General features: G+C 34.1%; 1 protein-coding gene across 1 annotated transcript in view; it reads left to right on the top strand.

The window, feature by feature from the left end:
• LIN28B (lin-28 homolog B) overlaps positions 1-14,862 on the top strand; it is a 100,475-nt gene extending 85,613 nt beyond the window's left edge. Inside the window, exon 4 of the mRNA XM_011360711.1 lies at positions 14,424-14,862. Within this exon, the coding sequence (XP_011359013.1) occupies positions 14,424-14,793 (370 nt within the window). The 3' untranslated portion in view covers positions 14,794-14,862. The remainder of the gene's footprint in view (positions 1-14,423) is intronic.
• Positions 14,863-22,659: the final 7,797 nt, after the last annotated feature.

Here is a 22,659-nt window from a genome sequence, read left to right as displayed (position 1 = left end):
TTTCTTCATCTTCAAAATTTTCTGATGAAATTTATTAAAACAAAGTTACTCTGAGTTTTTTTTAGGGACTCAAACTTATAAATCATTAAGAGTCTGGAGTGCTGCCATCTTTTTGTATTTGTATTCTTATTCATCTAACAATTGTGGAACATCTGTCAGTTTTCTTCTATTTGCCATTATCGACAGAAAATGAAAATTTTCTGAATTCTCAACTGCATTCAATGAAAAAGTAAACAAAAAAAAATTACAAAAGTATGTCTTTAAAGAATTACTGTTCCCTGATGTCTTTTATGGGAAAATCAGACCCTATTGTGGGCAGTGCAATAAGAAAACTGAAGGATAATGAAATAGTGATGATTTATTCCACTATTTTATCATCTCTCTAGGTGATCACGTTATTTCTAAATTTTCTTTTTTTCTGTGAGAGCCTTAAGTTCAAAATGGTTATTTCCCAGGTATTAGAAAATGATTTAATTGTATAATTAATAGAACTTTATGGAGGCAATACAGAATACTGTTAAACAGATTAAGTTTTCTGCCAATAGTTTTGTACTCCAAGATTGCATGGGGCAATTGAGTAATAATTTATATAATCTCAGTTCCAGGTGAACATGTACTATAATTGATATTTAGGGTTATGACATTAGAGAAGATTGAGACTACTGAGTTTAGGTATTTGAAATCCTCTGAATTCCTTCTGGTCCTATTTGCCTCTCCTCCCAGCTGGAACTGACTCATTTCAATAATGCTTTTATAAGCAAAATACTCCCCCTTCACCCTCTATCATTTCCTAGTATCCACCTTGCCAGTACTAACTCTAGAAAAATTCGGATCTCTTTTACCTCCCATTGATCACTACTGGGCTGACAAATATTTCTTGGAGAAAGTCATAAAATTAGGCTAACTTGCTGATTATGAGAGTAGAGAGATACTGAGATCATAGACAGATCAAACTGGGAGAATCAAGAGAATTAAAGTCCTAGCCCCATTTTGAAAATGAAATGGAGAGTTAGTTAACAGTGAAACGAAAAACAAGAGCCAAAGTTTCCTGACCCTTGTTTCAGTGTTTTCCAGCATAGTGAATTGAGAAGTAGGCAAATTGAAGGGAAAATTACATCAAATATTAGAGAAGAGTAAATGCATTAAGGTGGCATGAAGTCCTCTAAGGGAAATGTTTTTTCATTCCCCACCCCTAGCTTTATTGAAGTACAATTGACAGATAAAGTTTTAAGATACTGAAAGTGTGCATCAAGATAATTTATATATATATATATATATATGTATATATGTATATGTATATATGTATGTACACACACACACACACACACACACACACACACACTGTGAAGGATTCCTTCCATCTGGTTAATTCATCCATCACCTCAGATATTTGTTAGTTTGTTTAATTTTTTAGTGAGAACATTTAAGTTCTACTCAGCAGATTTCAATAATACAATACAGTGTTATCGACTATGTTGTCACCATGTTTTACATTAGATTCTCAGACCTTATTTATCTTATAGCTGAAAGTTCATACTCTTTTACTAACCCCTTACTACTTTCTCTAGCCCTCTCAGACCCTGACAACCACTCATCTACTCTGAGTATGACTTTTTTTAGATTCCATATATAAGTGAGATCATACACTATTTTCTTCCTCTGAATTATTTCACTTAGCTTAATGTCTTCAAGGTCCATCTATGTTGTCATTAATGCCAGGACTTCCTTTTTATGTCTCAGTAATATTCCATTGTGTATAGTCATGGACCTCAACAATTTTGGGGTCAACAATAGATCTTATATGCTATCGTGATCCTGTAAGCTTATGATGGAGCTAAAAAGTTCTTGTTGTCTAATGATGTAATTATGTAATGACAGAAAATGCACAACGCATTCATTACTCATGTGTTTGTAGTGATGCTGGTTATGCTAGCAGCAGCCTCATACATCTTGTGTTTATGTGTCTCTTGATTGCATCATTTTCTCTTGTGCTTAATTTAACCTGTTTTTGTACAGTAACATGCTATATAGGTTTGTAGCCTAGAAGCAATAGGTAGCTTAGGTTTGTAGTAGGCTGTGCCATCTAGGTCTGTGTAAGTGCACTCTATGATGTTTGCACAATGACAAAATCACCTAAAGATGCATTTCTTAGAACATATCCTCGTTGTTAAGTAGCACATGACATATATCTGTATGTACATCTATCATTTTCTTCATTCATCCATCGATGGACACTTAGGTTGTTTCCATGTCTTGGCTATTGTAAAGAATGCTGCAATGAACATGAGGGTATAGACATCTCTTCAAGATAGTGATTTCATTTCCTTTGAGTATATGTACCCAGAAGGAAGGGTTTCTGGGTCATATGATAGTTATGATATTTTTAAATTTTTGAAAAACTTCAATACCGTTCTCCTTAGTGTCTGCGCAAATTTAAATTTCTACCAACAATACATGAGGGTTCCCTTTTCTCCACATCCTCCCCAACACTTGTTATCCCTTGTCTTTTGATGATGGCCATTTAATTTATGGTTTTGAGTTGCATTTCCCTGATGTTTAATGATATTGAGCTACTCTTCAGGTACCTATTGGCCATTTGTATGTCTTCAGAAATTTTTTAATTTTCTTATTATTCTAAGCTACTTTTTAGCATAGTTGAAAATAATTCCCAGGATTATGAAAGAACAAAATGTTTCAAGGTGTAAGAAAAATGAGATCACTAAGAAGAAATACAAAAACTAAAATTGGGTCCAATAACTCTGAGGTTAAAATTAGTTGTGCATTTATCTTATTTATTTTCTAGATTCTCTGTGCTTAAAGATAAGCAAGGACCATGTCATAATGATCTTTATATCTCATCCAGTGGCTTCTGTGGTGCATATTCACAGTATGAGAATTAAAGGATAATTTTTAAGAAAGGTAATATCATGACTGTCATACAGATATAAATTAAGCAAGTGTTAGATTTTATTTAACTCAATTAAATGAGGGAAATAGGCGATGTTATAAGAGTTCAAAGGAGACTCCAAAGGCTATTTGTAGATAGGGAATATTGAAATTAATATGCAAATGCAGACAAAACTAGCTTTGTCCGCTGTGGGGAAAGGGAGTCATTTGAACCTTCACCTGACAGGACAGAATTGGCCTCTTGGTAGGCATTGCTGTCATTTACCAGCATCCTAAAGAGCTGTAAAGTAACTTCCATGAAATCAGAATTGGATCATCTATGGTGTGAGCTCCAGATCTAGACAATACACAGTTTTCCACTGAAGCACAGCTTTTTCCCTACACATATGTTGTATTCACATAAATTGTAAAAATAAAACATAAAGAGAACTTCCACTTCAGTATAAGTAAAGAACACTTTGTTATTTGCAGCTATCATTTTAGATGTTTATTAGTTTTCTGAAATATATGCATTTTTAGAGTAAAAAGATCAAGTATTATCCAAGCAAGTTTACTTCCTTTTACCACATCTTCCAGGATATTTTTCAAAATTTTTTTGTTAGAAAAACATAGAAAACTTATTCAGTGACTTTATTTTTGTCTCACTAAGAGAATGAATGAAATTCTTCATGTAAATTTCTACCAGTCAAATTGAAAGGAAGTCCAAAGGAGATGGAAAATTTATTGTTTAAATACTCAAGGAATTGCCTTCAAGACAAGCCAATTTTTGGCCTGTAGAATATGCACAAATAATTTTGTTAACGTATAGAATCTAGTCCTAACAGGTAACACTTATTAAGAGTATTTGCACATATGTAAACAATCCCATCTCTGTCCAGGGAACTATCTGCTCTTCTCATACCCACAGACCTTTAGTTTTTTGCCTCCATCTTTGGCTTGAGAGCTATCTCTTTTTATGTCAATGGCCATGTGTTCACAGGGTCACAGCCTTAAATTGTTCAAATAAGGAAACGAGATTGCTTAAGGTATCATTGATAGAGAAGAGATCTGCAGGGATGTCTTAGCAGTTTGACCATCAAGCTTTAGTCATATGAAAAGCTGGATGACATGAAAGGCAGCTGCACCCAGTCAGGAGGAGGTGAAAAGTAGCCACGAGGCCAAGAATACCTTACATGACTTTACCTTAAGCTTTAATTTTCAAAATCAGACCTACATGGAAAGGAGATAATATCACAGTTTATGGAGTTATCTGAACACAGTAGCGATTTTCCTTGTTCAATTTTCACCTACCTACCTACACGGTGAACAATTTAAGAACTGCTGATACTTGGCAAAGGGCGATATATAGTCAGTCACAGGAAGACCAATTGGGCTGGAGGGGAAAGTGGACAGAGGTCATTTACTTCTCGTCTGTACTTCATCATTTTCCTCAGCAGTAGCTGGTGCTGGAACAGGAGATCAAATTTATCGATCATTAGAAGCCTTTCCTTGGTGATTTCAGCAGAATAGTTTTAACTCCTTCTGATTCCTGAGTAGCTATAGAGATAAGAGATGGTTTGGCACAGTCTCCTTTTGCCTCTTGCACATGAATTAATCCTGAAGGTGTATTTTAGATAGATCACACCAAGTAGTGTGCTCTAGGACAACAACTCCTCTATAAAAAATTTTTATGCTACTCATATAAACGTCATCAAAATGGAAAGCATATGCATAGTTCCTACTAATTCTGTAATACGGCCGTAACAGTAATAATATTAATTTAGTAATACAATAACAGGGAAATGTTTTAACACTCTGTCTGCATAGAAACACAGATACTACCAATATATTATTATTATTACATATCTACCTCAAAGGTAAGTCAGTCATGTTAACTTCAAGGCTTTAAATAACCCTTTTGGCTAAATAATTATAATAACTCACTTGGCTAAAACTGGGATAGCATCTTTTAATCCAGCCCCCTTTTGCCTCCAGCTTGCAAACAACCAGTTTGCACGTCTGGAACTTTTACCTAACTTCTGTGCCGTTCCTCAATCACGCCACTGACATTGATTCTTGACCTGTATGTATCTTTCTTTGAAATTTCTCATGCTGTCTTCCTTCTGTGTTTCACAGAGAGGTGTGTGTGATAAAATATGAGGTAGTTACTTTTTTATTTTGCAGTCCTTATCTGTATACCTAAGGCTTTTTTTATATATATACCTAAGGTAATTTTTTTTATGTATTTAAATTCTTTCATATGTTGTTTTGATGTTTACATTCACTTCTCTAGATAACAGATTATTCCTTCACCTATCAAGTAATCATCATGAAATTCCTCTTTTAAAATTTCTTGTGCTTTTGGACAAATGTTTAGTAGTAAAAAAAGTTTTCACTGTATACATAAAGAAAAAGATATTAATCCTTTAGAATGACTTATGAAATAATTACAGCCCTAAAAATAAGGTTGGTTAACAGAGCCCAAGCCTAAAAGACATCATGTGATGAGCAAAAAAAGAAAAAAAAATTTATAAAAGTTGACACAAAAGCAGTAGTGGAATTGTATTTCTTCAGGCCAAACGGATGCTTATTTACAACAGATGTCACACCTCTGACACTGGCAAATGTGAAATGGTCTGGTGAAAAGCAAGCAACCCTGGGGGTTTTAAGTTTTCAGCATGGCTGCTGTCATAAATAAATGAACCAACATTTTCAGATTACATATTATAATCTGATTCTTCCATCTGAGCAGACACCTAATTCTGACCAGTTCAAGATCTGGTCATGAAAATCTGGTCATTAAAATATTAAATGTCTTCCATTCATATTTGATACCAGCACTAACCTTCTAAAAATACTCTATACCTTAAGGTCATTGTGACCAAATCTGGTAAATAAACTGACTTTGGTTACAACGAAGATGGACTTAAACCAGCAGTTTGGATAGTTACACCACCACTGCAAAAGTGCATATGTGGCTTTCATTTCTCTCTCACACACACACATATATACTGAGAAAGAGAGAGAGAGGGAGGGAGGGAGGGAGAGGTCCTGACCCAGACATTTCTCTCTCGTTTTGTTTTGGGATCATGAAAGCAGTGCTGGCAGAAGGCCCGCTGTCTGTGAGATGGGTTCTATTTCATAACAAACTTCTTCTACTCCCAAGAAATTGGAAAGCATTAAGCTATCTGAGTTTGAGTACATCCTTCTCCTTGTTTTTTCAACTTTTCCATTAGCCAGAACAGATTACCTGTCTGGGATGTTGTCTGTCACCTAAAAGAGAGATAACATTTCTATTTTAAATACAGATTTAACTTAAAGACCTAAAATTCATTTTTATGCTCTTTTTAAAGTTATGGTACAAAGTAGCAAGCTCTCAATAAATGGTTTTTGTTCCATGGAATTGCTGGAGAATGTGCCGAGTACTTTTAAATATAATGGAATGAAATACAAAAATACCTGGCTTATAACCATGCCTGATTGAAGTGTCCATACATGAAAAAGACTCCTATAGCTCCCATTTCTCCAGTGATGTTTCTCTTCCATGTCTTCTTCTCTTTTAAAACTGCTCCATGTTCCATCCCCACTTCTCTCAATACCCTGCACTGCCATTCACATATCTTGTCGTCACGTTTTCCATCTTATCTTCTTGTTCTTATGTGATAGTGAAAAGTTTGTGAACAGAGCTATTACTGTAGTTTAGCTGGTTTTCAAGATACTTTGGTGCAATTTTAGCTGGAGTTACAATATAGATAGCATTAATCAGAAAGTGTGCAAAAACTAATAAACATATGACAATCTAAGAAGCAGTCAGGAGAAGACATCAAACAAAATTAAATATGTAACTACATATATCTTACCATCCAGCTAAGTATTCACGTATGTTTCATTAGGATCTGGTACAAAGTTGTGCGCATTAATAGATATTAAGTGCTTGTTTTTTTTTCTATTTTTCATTTGAATTTATGAAAATGATTGCATGGATATTATAAGTAGCTGAATCCATTAACAGACCAATGTATTTAGATAATTTCTCTCCAAAAGGCCAGATGATAAAAGAGGTTAGAACAGAGATCGGTAAGTAAAAAGACACCCTTTGAACTCACTGCAGATGCCGGATAGTTTAGTAAATGATCTAAAAACTAAGGTTTAGAAGAGACATAGATTATTCCTTTCCACTACCAATGGTTTTAGAGTTTACTTTAGCTTCATGCCAGAACACGCTGACCATTGCTTACTGTGACCAGAACTAGGCAATATAGAGCCATCCAAATGTCTACCATTTGTCATGCACCAGAAAGAACTGAATGGTAATTATAGTGACTACATTTGCTTTTTAAAAATAATATTGAAAACCTAGGCTTAGGGTTGTAGTGCATCTCTTATGGACTTTCTTTTTCTCCAAGTATAGGAAACAGATTGAACAGTAGTTATCAGTGGCACTCTTTCACGCGATATATAGTTTAAATGGTAGAGTTTTTAAAAATTCCATGGCTAATAGAGTTTATAAAAAGCAAAGACCTTGTTTTTAGATTTATGTCCATAAGATAGTAATTTTCTATTTAAGAGCCAACAGAATTTCGCCGTTAGGAGAAATGTTTGCAGGGGTATGTTCATACTAAACAAGTGTATATGCTTTTGAAAATTATTTTAGATGCAAGCAATAGAAGATGGAGAATTAAAAGAGTTATTATGGGAAATCAGTAAATGTTAATTGGTAATGATGGTTGAAGTTTAGAGAAAGCAATTGATTCCAGAGCTGTAAACTATCACCCATTCTGATGACATGGGTGCCTGCACATTGAACTCATCCTTGACTGATGAATTAAGTAAGAATTAAATAATGGCCTCAGAAAAAGAGAAACCACATCTGAAACTAAACTCAGTAGATTTTTGCAATGTCTTCCTTCCAAAATAAGCAGAGATTGAGGACCTTAAAAGGTGTGGACTTTTTACAACTTTCACAGACTTAAATTTTAAGGAGTCATTTTTACTTCCCAGTAAAGAAATATGATGCATACATACCTTTTTTTTTCTGCCTTCCTTTCTCCTTTCCTTCCTTCCCTTCTTCTTTTCCTTCCTTTTCTCCTTCCTTCCTTCCTTCCTTCCTTCCTTCCTTCCTTCCTTCCTTCCTTCCTTCCTTCCTTCCTTCCTTCTTTCTTTCCAGGTATCAGTGACCTGTTGAAACATGCTTTGGGAGATTTATGGTTTTGAACCACATCCCTTATGGTTTAGATTATAGTCATCCCTCGGTCATGTTGTCAGTGTTAAACTTGGGTTTTTACACAGCTGTGGTTCTCAAAGAGCTGCACGCTCCTATCTCCTGGGAGGCTTATAAAAAGTACTGACGCCTGGGGCTCCATCTCAAAGATTCTGATTTAATTGGTCTGGAGTAGAGCCCAGCATTTGTATCTTTTAAAAGCTTTTAAGATGATTCTAGAACTACTGGTATACAGGTTCACTGCCAGATAACTAACAGTAATAATGAGAGTCAGATTTAAAAAATGGAAGAAAAGCTTTATTATTGATCTTTTTTTAAAATTACACAAATATATATAGATTCTTTCTTGTTACTTAAAAAGAAACTATACTAAAAGTTATGCAGTAAAAATGAAATTCCCCCTTCACCTTACTAACTCTATTCTCTTCTCAGATGTAACCACTGCTAATTTATTGTTTATCCTTTCAGTGGTTTTTCTATGCCTTTAAAAATGCATACAATTACTTGAAGTTGTGCATAGTGTTTTTGAAACATAAATGAGATTATACTATATTTATATACTATCCTGTGGTTTGTTTTATTTTTTACTTAATTTGTCTTGGAGGTCTTTCCATGTCAATACAAATAGATGTACCTCAAGTAAAAAATTCTTTTACTTAACTCCTTTAAATATCTGCAGTGTTTATTGGTATATGCGTACTTTTAATTTCTTTTTCATTTTCACATATTTACAGCTTAGCGGTAAAGAATATGGATTCTGTAGCCAGATTACCTGGGTTAGTATTATCATCATTTAATTTTTCTATTTTTTACCACTACGGGCAACATTCTAGTTAATATCTCAGTACCCAAATCATCATGCTTATCAGTGGATATTCCTATAGGGCAACTTCCTACAGATAGAGTTGATGGATCAGAGAGTATGTAATGTTAACATTTTGAAATATGCTGTCAGATTGCCCTCCAAGAGAGACAATTTCAATTTACATTCATTCCAACCAATAGACTCTGATTGCAATTTTTATTTCAGGGCCTAGATAAATCATTTACATTACAGTATGACATCATGAGCTAACTAAAATGTCAGACTTCTTTATTTTGACTGGAATTTTATTGAGGCAGTTTAATAGCTCTGTCTATAGCATGTTAACCTGAAGTTCTGGTCTATATTCTTAAACTTATGATAAAGGAGAATGGAAAAATTATGTATTCATTTTTTAGACAGAATTTTTCAACATAGAAAGTACCAGAGGGGTAAAAACAGTGGGCATTGACAGTTCAAAGAGAGAAACTCATTTCCCCACAGCATAATGACACAGCAGTAGCCCAAATCTCATGAAAAATCTAGTGTGTATGTTTGTGCTGGTGTTTTAATTTAGGACTCTATATATTTTTAGACTTACATATAATAAAATTTACATCAATATTTTTGGCTCTGTTTTTATGTAATTAAAATGCAGGTAAAATTTACTATTTTCAATTAAAATTGCCTTCTGTGTAAACTGAGTCTTAATTTTTTTATCAATGGAAATAGATATTATAGTACCTAGTTCATAGGGTTTAAGGGAAGATTTAATTATTTAGCACATTATAAACCTTTTGCACAGTGTCTGGAACATAAGTAAAACTCTTGATAAATTGAACCTGTTATCATTTCTGTTATTAACATTTTACTTCTGTTAACAGAATCCTGTGTATAGATCATTTTATTTTTAGCACAAATAAAGGTAATTTATGGAGATACTGACTTCTATATTTTGAATAATACAAATAAAAATTTTTTCTGGTATTAAATATGTGTTTGTTCTATAAGAACCTTTCTAAAGGAACATAAACCCACCACTAACCAATATTTTTAAAAACTCAATAGTTTTACCACTATGCTTAGAAAGAACATATAAAAATTAACTTTATTAAAATATTTTATTGTTTAATTTGCTTTCGGTCTTAAGAGTTAGGATATAAGAAAATTAAATTAAACAGAAGTTTACATAAAGAATAAGGTTACTTTGATAGAGGTCAGAAAGCGTGTGCACTGTTGAAAGGCTCAAAGTTTTCTAATTCTCCTCTTGGTGTTTTGGAGCGGATTCTGTAGAGTGAATAAACAATACATAGGTGCAAGTTTAGATTAGAAGCTATCAGAACAAAATGGGACCTTGTTCTGGAAGGCTGATTTTAGAATCTGTCTCACTTCCCTTCAAGAGATACATACAAGGTAGGCAGATTGCATCTATCAAAAGCTACGCTCTGGATCTTTTCCTTTTTCCTCATCTTTCTTGGGTTCTCTGATGGCCTTTCTGTCCATTGACCTTCCTCCCACCACCAAACTGGGGCCTAACACTCCCTGGGTTTGGTTAATTGACACTCAATTGAATTAGATAACAAGTGTGCATACATTAGAATAGAAAACTATAGACTTGGTGAATGTCATTAGTATTATTTCTGGATTTGAGTTGGATTGTGTCAGGATTAAACATTATAAACAATCTCTTCAAAGAGTGAGTTATCTTTTCTCCAAATTAGTTTCTGAAATTCTTTCCATTTTATGGCTTTTCTTTAGCCCTTCTGGCCTCCCATTTGGAAATTTCATTGATCTTTTCTCTCATCTTTCTTTTCCAAGAATTTTTATGTACTCTTTTCCTATATTCATTCCTTCTCCCCTTCCCCATAGCTTGCACTTGTTTTTTCCACTCTATTCTCTTTCCCTGATATTGCTTTACTTACTATTCTTTCAATATATCCTTCCTCTTGAGTAGCTTTTACAGATCACTGTATCCTTATTCTTAATGACCTCACCAAACCCCACAGAATATACAGATTTAAATTTCCACATAAATTCTTATTAAGCTAACACTTTATAAATACTTAAAAGCACCTAAGTTACATTTTATCCATTACATTTTTAGACAGGCAAATCTGGCCCTTTATCTGTAGTATCACCCCTCTGCCTGATTTTTTTAAATCAATTTTGAGACTCAAGGGAAATACACAATTGAGAAATCCTCTTATTAAGCCATTGAGGTATCATTTAAAAATTAGTATCTACATATAATGTCTGTATAATCTAGTAGTCATTAGTTGAGCTCAGTTCTAACCATTTTTTTCTGGTGTCTTTAGAAAATATAATTTACTTATTCAGTGCTTTGGACTCCCAAAATGATAATTTTTACAAAGATCAGAGCAGATTTAAACTCTGATTTCTGAATCAGAGTTGCCATTTTTATTGTGGAATCTTCAAAACTTTGGATGTTTTGATTAACCTTTTTAACTAGAGTAGGTGTTTGGGCTTAGCTTATTAAAATTCACATAATTACTTATTTCATCATGTAATTAAATACTTCCAAAGATGTAAATCTAAGAGATTTGTTTTAATTTATTTTACCATTTTATGTGCTTCCTTTCTGCTCTGTCATTGGTATTCTCCTTCCTTTTAAAATGTTAATCTTATCTTTAAAAATTTGATTATCTTTAAAAATTTGATTATCTTTAAAAATTTGATTATCTTCCATCTTAAAAAGCATCTTTTAAGAAATAATATTTGTAGAATGTGCTATGCTAGCTCACTAGAATTAAATTATTTATAAAGTGATTTTTATGAAGAATTTGATCAAGTTCTAAGATTAATCTGAACATTTTTATTTACTTTATGTTTAATATATGAGAAAATATCCTTTGGGCCACTGGTTCATCATTCTGTAGAATACTTAACATTAGCGGGAATACATAGAGTATGATTTCTTTTTATGCAGTCTTTCGCTTATGAGTACGTCCTTATATTTCTTAAGCATGTAACTATACATGTGGACACATGCCACTTTTAACCTCACATCATAATGTAAAATTCATTCAAACCAACAAAAGCAAGCTGACTTGGAGAGGTGTAGAGAGTGAACAAAGGAGAATAGTACCATATAGAGCTTGTATGTGATGTGTCATTTGTGAGCTGAACATTTCCATTTTGGTGTCAGTCTCTTGGGAAGGAAGGGGTTTCATAATGGGGTGTGATCACACTCTTAGTAAGAGTGATTGACATTGAACAATTAAATAGAAGAGGAGAATAAATACCACTCCTCCCCTTTAAAGGCTAAGCATATATACACTGAATGCAAATCTTTTCAGTGTGGAAGGCAGTCTGGCCTAATGATAGCACATATCTAAAAAGCTAGGGGAGTAAATTAACTATGCAGATCAAAATACAAGGAAACTAAAATTATATAGTATCCTTAAAAATAACTTTTAAAATCCAAATGTAATGGTAAATGCACATATAGAATATGATAGAAGACCCCATTTGTGAAAGTGGAATCTGACATCAGGCCCTTGGTAAATGAGTGGGCAAAATGGTTCCCTGAATTGGATAACACAGTGCATACCACAGTGACTGATGAAATTGATGTGTCCACAGGAGAGCCTGCTCTATTACTGAGCCTTTAACCCATTTTCTCTTTCTTCGAAAATGAGCTCTTGAGTGGATGTTATCCGCAAGAAAGTGAATTTAATTCAAAAGGAGATATTTTATAGATGGGCAAATTTAATTTAAGAATTCACTTACTGTTATAGAAGAGAACTATATGAGAAAACATTATGAGTAATCTGGTTGTATTTTTCAAAGATGTCATTTTTGAGTGTTATTTGGGGACCCAAATTTCAAGCATAAGTGATTTTTATTATTTATTTTTGTATTATCTTAAAACACATGGCTGAAACAATAGTGAATCTGCATTGTAATATTTTATTAATTTATCATGTTAAATTATGTAATTGCACAAGAAATAATTTAATTAGAAAAAGTGATTTCTTGGTTTTTCCCTTTAATATTTCAAATGATGCACTTTTTTCCCCCTAAATACTTGTTAATATTGCAAAGAGTAAAAACTCTTCTTGTGAACCCATTATTCTGAAATCTATAAGGTAACATCGACAACTGGAGAAGCAGGCAGTAGTTATCCTAGTTTTTGCCAAGTAAAAAAAGTCACTCTTTATCATTTATCCCAGAAGATAAAATACTAAGTATTTTACATATACTGCTCAGTAGGTTAGTAGTAGCTTAGTGGTTTGTCTTTGAAATATATGGTAATATAAATTATTAAGCTTGCTAGTCTCACATACACATAAATCTAATTAATTATAATTATTTTGTTGTCATTATCATCTTAATCTGACTCACAGTGACCACTTACTTTGCTGTTTTTTAAAAACTTTGTGACCTATGGTTTGTGCTTCATAATGAGAATTATGAAGTGATAAATGTATTTGAAAATAAATTTAAAATAGAAAGTCTTTAAAACATTTCATTTGGAGACAAAGTAATAAGTAAATTTTATACTCAACAAGTAGATTAAAAATTTTAGTACAAAATTTGATTTTCTCCACTTTATACTGTTTTGTCATTTTTAATATAAAATTTTAAAAGAAAATCTGACAAACTATAATTTACTTACTGAGCTTTTAGAAGCTAAGTCAAATTTTCTAACATCTAATACAAAGCCATGCCCCCAATGTGCATATAAATATTAATGTAGGATGAATTTATGTTTATTTCAATTTAGAAGAATTTACTCTAAAGGAAAACTAATTTCTTACAGAAGAAAAAGAAAGTAAAGTTTCTGAACTATCATCAACTTTTCTTAATCCAATCTAAGTAATTAGAAGCTTTCTTTTATAGCATTCTTTTGATTCACATACTTACTGTACTTCTCTAAAATTACTTGATAATTTTCCAGATATCATTCACCATAGACGTATGGTTTTCCTGCATATCAACTTTCACGGCAGGACTTAATTTGTACAAAGGAAAAAAATTCTTTAAGTCAGCTGGTTTCCACACTCAGAGTAATTTTACCCCCAAATAAATGTTAAACTGATAAAATTTAATCTGCTCTATAATTTTCCCAATTGCCAAATGCACTGCCATTGCATATTATGTCAACAGCTGTATTTTTTAACTGTCTTTATTTAGAGCTAGCTAGTTGTTTTTTGTTGAACATTGGCTGCCCTCTAGTGGGCTAAACTGTTCTTTTACAATAACCTGTCAGATTTTAAAAAGGGGTTATTTCTATATGGAAGTGATTTATCTTTTGTGTTTTACGTTGGTGTGTTTAGTACAACTAGCTTTATAACTTTGCTGGAGCATTTTTGTGATGATAGTCTGCAGCAACTAATATAAATAGCATTACGTTCTTATTAAGAAGGCACATTAAAATAAGCTGATCTCATTGACAGTTTGTATATTTCATTATCTTTTGACAGACATAAAATAATGTCTATTTTATGATATATGCTCCCTACTTCTAAGATGTTTTCTTTCTTGTTGCAGATGCTACAACTGTGGTGGCCTTGATCATCATGCTAAGGAATGTAGTCTACCTCCTCAGCCAAAGAAGTGCCATTACTGTCAGAGCATCACGCACATGGTGGCAAACTGCCCACATAAAACTGTTGTGCAGCCGCCCGTCAGTTCTCAGGGAAGACAGGAAGTAGAATCACAGCCATGCACTTCGACTTTCCCTCGGGAGGTGGGGGGAGGGCATGGCTGTACATCAGCACCGTTTCCTCAGGAGGCCAGGTCCGAGATCTCAGAATGGCCAGGCAGGTCACCTCAAGAGGCTTCCTCCACGAAGTCACCTACAGCACCAGAAGAACAAAGCAAAAAGGGGCCTTCTGTTCAAAAAAGGAAAAAGACATAACCCCTCTTCTTAATGTGTCATTTTCTTTCCCCGGTTGGGAAGTCTACCTCATGCAAGTACAGGAGAACAGTATTTCACAAATAGCAGCTGACCTGGGATTTTTAACTACTGTTGAGGAACTGTGAATTTTTTTAAACAGACAAATCACTCTAAGCAAATTACATTTGAGCAGGGTGTCATGTTTTATGTTATTCAGAGAATGAGATACTGTGTATATCTATATGTGCATGTGTGAGAGGGAGAGAGCCTGAATCTGTGTGTGTGTAGGAGGATTTATATAGGAATGTAGACATATATATAAAGAGAGTTTATCTTTATATATGTGTGTATATAGATACAAGCACACACCCTCCCTCACAGAATTTGACATCCCCAAGAACTAAAAACACTCATGTGAAGCATTTTAGATGGTTTCAAAAATAACCCCTGAAGTTTTTCTTGAAATGCCATTCCCTTTAGATTACATACAAATAAAAACATGACTGTTACCTTTTGTGTGAACCAAAGGATACTTCAGATCTCAGAGCTGCCAATCATATGGTACTAAAGGTTTTTAAATCATCAGTTCTCCCAAGTTTGGGATTGCCTTTTTTTCTTGATACCTGTAGAGTGACCCCCACCCCCTTTGAAGGCAGTAACTTAACTCCATATGCCTCTTGACTGCCATAAGCTTTTTTGAATCTGGGATACATAACTCCAGAAAAGACAATGAATGTGTAATTTCTGTGCCGATATTTCAATGTTCTTAATTCATATATTTTGATTGTAAATTAGATGCCTATTAAGAGAAAAGAAGGGGAGGGCAGTGTAAAAATGTAGTGACTTGATTGCTTTCATTGGTATTTTGATACCAGCTCATAATCATTTATGTTATGAGGTTTTTGATGGGATTGTGGCAACAGTATCCCTTGACTAAGTCAGTCCTAACCATCGCTTTGAGCAGGGGCCCTCCTTGTTTACTACTGAAGACCTTGGAGGAAAACTCCAGTCATTTGGTGTACATTTTTGGTGGCTGTTTTTATTCCCCCTGGTGAGTTATCTAACTTCTTTCTAAAACAAAATAGCAAGAGATATGAATAAAATGCCACGGTTGAGAATGAATAGTAAGTAGATGCTCACAATTACCCAATATGTGTGACCGTCAGTAATATTAAAAAGCGCAGTGTTTGGTGGCAGGCAACTAGAGTGATGAACCTGGACAGAGGTATCAAAACCTCTCCTACCAGAGAGCTAGAAGGATTTTATACGATAAAGTTGGTCTTATGGAAGTTCTCTCCATTACTCATGCTGAAGTACCTATATGGTGGATTCAGGATGAACATGCAATGAAGGGAATAGAGACATTTCTCAAGTTGGTCTTCAGTTATGTTAATAAGTTGGTTAGGGACCAATCGTAGTATTGGTCCTTTTAGGTTTCGGTCATGAAAAAAATCATTTAGGTGTCATCCAGGTTATAGATACTATGGGTACATTTCTGAAACATCTGCAAGAAGGTATCACTTAATTATAATGCTTAACATTGGCAGTAAATGTTGTTTTGTATGAGCCTGTTGGTGTAAGCTTGGATAATCAAAAAAGAGAAAATAGCATGACTCAAATGAGACATATTCTACTGAACAGTTTTGGCTCCCTGTCCCCCTGTCCTGCCATGGGAGACCTGAACAGTTGCTGCTGTTTCAGCAAGCCACGAATAAGGAGAAATGCCTTGGGCTGGGCCATCAGTTCTTTACAACCCAGCTTGAATTCCATGACAGTGTTTGTGAGAATCTCCATAGTATATACTGAAATATCAGTGTGCTGTGATGCAACGCTTACCTTTGACGATATTGAATGTGATATAGCTGTAGAGAAGTACTTCCTTGCCTTATGTGAGGATTGTAAGCTTATTTAAATTATGTAGACAAATCAAAGTGGCATCGCTTAATCTTTAGCAGGTATAATAAGCAGGTTAACAGTAAAAAATGCAAAACACAATAAGTCACTTTGAAAATTCAAACCAAAGTTCCTTGACTTTATAGGAATAGGACATTATGGACTTGAGAATTGGACATTCCCTGTTTACATAAAAAAAGTTCAGAGCTGACATCCTGGTTAAAAAAAAACAAACAAACATTTTATACTGTGGACTTCGTGGGTGCAATTTGAAATCATTTTAAGCATCTTAACAGACTGAACTAAGAGCACATACCAAACCTATCTTGATTAAAAGTTGGGGTTTATTTTTTATATAAGAATATTATCACTATTACATAACATACTCAGGACAAAGAACTTTGCTCAGGGAACATACCATATAATGTTGATTTTTTACAGAATAGTCTACAGTCCTGCTTACTCAAAACAAACCAAATAACTTGGACCTTTATATAAGTATTATGTACTAATGTTAGTAATAACTACCTCTACGTTTGACAGATCAAAATTTCTGAATATCAGATATCAGTTCTCTCTGTTTCATGTGGAAAGTACTCTAAAGCAGAATTCCTGAATTCCTTGCGTGTGGGAATATCACTGATGTGAGCAGTGTTCATTTACATGGGTGAAATATATTCTGTTTACAACAAAAGGCTACCTCATAGATGATGCATAGCACACCTTTATGCTGCTCCAGCCTTACAGTTGGCTGTTAATTCTCTGGTACAGAAACTTTTTATCTATAATATAAATAACAACTTACAACTCCATGTTTCTGACAAACACTTGTGAATAATGAAGCATCTCATTTAGTTAGCAAAGTCTCCAAACATTTCCTTAAAGTTACCATGTATTTAATTTAAGGAATTATGGGCATTCTTACATTTAAGCAAAACAGAACATAGAAGCTATCTTGGAAATAGCTGCTTTGCCCAGAGGTTGGGGGCGGAAAGTATAGCAGAAGAGGTTGGTATATGAGTGTATTCATGCTGAGCAAACGGTATAAAAGATGCCATTCTTCGTTTGTGTCTGTGATGCCCTGAAGCCAAGCATATTGCAGCATTATTACCCCAGGCACACTAACTAACTAGCACTGGCTTGCCAAGGAGTGGACATAGAGTGCATGTGCAATGCCATTTCTAGCTACTGAGGGGAAGGGTCTGTGTGAAGCATCTGTTTACAGGTTTACTCATGGATTGGGCAGGAGGTCTGTGAATTAGTTGCCCCTTGACTTCACCCCCATGTCAACACAAATGTAATTCCTAAGAAAGATGCTTTACCAGTCTCTTAGCCCTGTGAGCTATTCCTTTGCTACATGGCAGATGATAGTGGAAACATTTTTATACTTGCATTTCTAGTCTTTTTAGACTTTGGATGTATTTTTACAATTGAAAGATATAGAAAGATTTTTACCTGCTTATAACTTGGAAGTTTGGCGTGCAATGTAGGGGAAAAGATCAGGAAACATCATGTTCTTAGCATCGGTCCATCTACAAAAATAGGATGTTTTTATTGCCAATTTTTTTAATACTCTGGCCCAGTTTTATTTTGCACCAATGTGGCCCCAAGTTACTGCTAGTTGTATTTAGTTTGTGAATAGAAGCTCATAAGTGTTAATAGACTTTGTAACATTCACTGTAAGATGAATTATACAGGACATGGGAAATCTCATTAAGTCTAAAGTTAATTTAAATTAATTTATCTGTTTTCCTCTAAGAAATGTTTATCATAAAATATATATGTGTATTTCCCCTTTGGTTATAAAATTTGGGAAAGTATGTACAAGTGCAGCTGCACTGCCTTTAATTTTCTAGATGTCTTAATGAGATTTATTTGTTTTAGAGAACAACTTGTTAAAAGCATCAAATTCTGTCTTACATAGCTGTCATCAGCCTCTTTAAGACGTGGTGGTTGTGTGATCTGTGTCATAGTTCAGTTAGAATAAGAGGTTGACCTATGAATCGTTTTTAAATTTTATATATGGAACAAAGCTGCAAAGTTATGGCAAAGTACTGTACTGTGAGAAATTATTACTCTATTTAATACATCTGTGGCTTAACACTTGTGAGAGTTTACCAGCTTGAAAATGATGGTGTTGACTACCTCTTGAATTACTTACATCTACCAACCACTGGCATCCACCACCAAGCTGGCTTTAATTAGTACGTGTTGTTTTTGGTATTAACAGCTCTAACCATACTAGAGACCAAAGTGAACACTGATTTCTCTATGTCTTTAATATGGTGTTTTATCTAGTGTTTTTAAATTATCCTGTGTAGTATTTAGATGACCTCATTGTCCATTTTGACTCATGTTGTTTACAAGTGAAAATTTTTTTTAAAAAATCATTTGAACTGTATGTTTTTAAATGACAAAAAAAAAAAAAAGAGTAGATGTTTGGAATAGCATTTCACCCATGTGCAGACATCCCAATGGACTAAAGTACTGTTTGCCTTTCTGCAGACCATGAATTTTATATTTTCATTTCATGCCTAATGTCTTATTCTGTCAATTGTGGATATTTTGAGGTTTAAAAAAATTACTTGATTAAAAATAAAACATATAACGTTGACATTTACGATGAGTTTTGTAGATTATTCATGATTTGTATGGCTGCTTGATTAAATGAATGAATAAAAGGCTATTGAGGCAGTATGTGCATCAATCAGCATAAATTAAAGAGTTTTAACATATCTTCAGAGGTGATTATAAATATGGACCTTACTTATGACAATACAGATGGTGGATAAATTCAGTCTGAATGAATCAAGAAGGAAAGATGGGCTCTGTCATCATTAAGAGTCATCCTGCATTAGCCAGCATGGATTATGCAAGCTTGTGAATCAAGATACATACTTCATGTGATCAGGAGAAGTCACCTGAAACAAAAATATTCAAACCCCAATGGGGAACCGTTTTAGGATTTCCCTACAATTTATTTTCTTATTATTTGTAAAGGTACAAAGAAACAAAGTCAAGTTACACCAGTACCAATATCTAAAATGTGAATGTAGATTTGTCAAACTGTGTATACACTATTGATATACTACAGAAACAATTTGATAAAACTTGAGTGCTATAAATTGGCCAGTCCCACGATTACGCTCTTTTTCATTTGCACTCTATACCTGGATGACTCACTGTGCGTGTGCATGTTTGTGGGTGGCGAATGGTGTCTACTCTGACTTACTTTTTTTTCTTTTTAATCGTGGTGAAAAAAAGATACTTTACCATCTTAATCATTTTTAAGTCTATAGTAGTGTTTAGTATATTGTGCAACAGTGAATGATTCACTTTTAGAATGTGAAGGTCTCTATCATGTATGCTCATGAGAGTGTGATTACATAAACATTTCAACCACGTTTATTTTTGATAATATTTAAAAGAGTAGATTTTTGTTATAAAAGTAACATTGTACTTTACTGTAGGGAATAGGGAGAACCTTAAAAAATAAAAATTTATACATAATCCTATCACCTGGAAATATTCTTTATTAATTTCAAATATAGAAAACCTCTTTAAAAATACATAATCCCATCACCTATAAGTAACTATTAACATTTTTCATTGATTTTCTTTTCTTTTATCAATAAATTTGATTTTTTAAAATAAAATTAAGTTACATTATAAATGATTTGGAACTTTATACTTTTTCCCTTTACATCATATATTTTGCTATATCAGTAAAAATTGTTCAAAAACATTTTTTGATAAATGTACAAGTGGTTTGAGGAAGTGAGACTTAGGTGAAGTAAGAAAGATGGAATTGATTTGGATGGGTGAAGGAAGTAAATGGAAGACAAGAAACAGCATAAACAAAAAATCAGAGTTGAAAATAAGCAGTTCACATTCAATCAATAAAGAGATAAATTTGATGAGACAAAGTATTAAAATCAGGGTGAATACATTGGAGGGCAATCTGTGCAGCCAGGAACTTCAGGGGCCATCAACTCTGAAAGAAGGGCAAAGCACAATTGAGTGCCATACGCTTACGCCCAGCTTTTTCCCTAAAGGCACTTTCCTGTTTCCTGAGGTGCCACCACAGGGTGATAGAACCCAAACAGGAAGTGGCAGTCTTAGCGAGCTGAGGAAGGTGCTTTAGTCACCTTCCTTATTTCACCCTAGTCAGCCCCTGGTTGGGAGGCTAAAGGAGTTAAAAGAGCTTTTCTCAACCATCTAATGCTGGACAGATAGGGATGGAATTTGAAGCCTCAGAGAGTTGGACGGGCCTTGGTCAACACCTGGGCTTTTTGTCTGGATCCCAGAAGGGCTAAATCTAGGAATAAGGGCCTGTCCTAAGATTACAGGCCAAATACCAGGAAAGGGGCAAACTTGAAATAGACCAGCCCTAACAAAGACTAAAAACCCTGATACTCTACCTACCTACCAAAATAAAACAACCCTCCTTGGAAGAAGATAACATTACCCAAAGGTTCTACAAATTTTCATCTGCAATGCCCAGCATTCAGTCAAATAATAGGAAGCATGCTAATAAACAGTATCAATTCACTGGAAACAATGGAAAACAACAGATATATACACAGGTGTCTCAGAATTGCAATTATTATACAAAGACTTTTAAAATAACTAATAAATAGAGAAAATATAAAAGTCAGAAATTTTAGAACCCAAAATTATAACGACTAAAAATTAGAATTCAGGTGGGTTTAACAGAAGGTTAACTGCTGAGAGAACAGGGAGAGAAAAAAAAAGCAGAAAAGCAACAGAACAGAAGATTAATAAATAGGAAGAAAGGTCAATAAAAAGTATCCAGAATCATAGACTGAAAATTTTTAATGGAAAAATATGGGCGAAACCAAATTGCAGAGGTTTAAAAAAATAGCAACACAGCCTATACTACTTGTTTATGGGAGTGAAAAGGAGGATAAATGTAATACAATTCGAAAAAATAAGTTACAAATTTTTCAAGATTAAAAATACTAGGGGTTTTTTGTTTACTGTTTTGTTTTATTTCATTATGGGAAAATATATAGAATAACAAATAATGTGCTACAATGTGGAAAAGCTATAGGTGTTAACAAAGTTACTAAAATTATTATAAAGTTGCTTCCTTAACCAAGTTATTGCAGTGGTAGAGTTTTGCTTCCCAACTTGCTTGCTAAAGTAGCCCTGTTGGACTCCTGCTCTGTGCTTGTACTCTTTAAGGTGGCTATCTTTCACAATACCTTGTCGAAGTTTTGAATCCGAGTGAATCTGACGATAAAACAGACAGGCAGGCAGACAGACAAGAAAGACTGATCCGTAAATCAAAGAACAGCAACCCTTTGCTTCTATACCATAACGTCTTCTCATGAACTTATCATTTATTTTTTAAGGATACAAAGCATGCATTTGAAGGCAGAGGGAATAGAACCAGTGGAGAGAGAGACAGAAGGTTCTGGAAGATGACCTAAGTATAAAACTATGTACTTTCATGAAAGAACATGGGGGAAAGGACTTCTCACCACTTTTTTTTGTTTGTTTTCTTTTTTGGTTGCTTTCTAAGCAGCCATTGGTAGGAGAGTGGGGCGGGGTGCGGTGAACACAGGGACACTTAATTTTAGAATTTTAATGGAACTCCCTAGACCATCACTGAAAAGCTGGGGCTTAGGATAATCTGAATGTTTTATAACTGTTTAGAAATCCACAAGATATTTTGCTGGTGAACCCACATGCCGATTTGGAGAAACATCGTTTACCACATTCACCCTCTCCTCTACACTGGGGAAAAGAAGTTATAGTATTTAAATGATAGGAGAATTTGACAACTAAAATATAGGTGGTCCAATATGCTTCTGTGATTAATGTTTCTTTTCTTTTTCTTAATTAAAAAAAAAATGTAAGACCCATTCAGGATAAGAAGAAGCCCCAGAATCCTCTACACAAAGCACTGCATTTGCCCTATACCCCTGTTTGTGCCTCTTGTAGAAGCTTTCTGTAAGTGCCTTTATA

Source organism: Pteropus vampyrus, unplaced genomic scaffold (assembly GCF_000151845.1).
Source record: "Pteropus vampyrus isolate Shadow unplaced genomic scaffold, Pvam_2.0 Scaffold58, whole genome shotgun sequence".
NCBI lineage: Eukaryota > Metazoa > Chordata > Mammalia > Chiroptera > Pteropodidae > Pteropus > Pteropus vampyrus.
The sequence above is the reverse complement of the archived record's forward strand: the minus strand, read 5'-3'. Positions and strand labels throughout refer to the sequence as shown.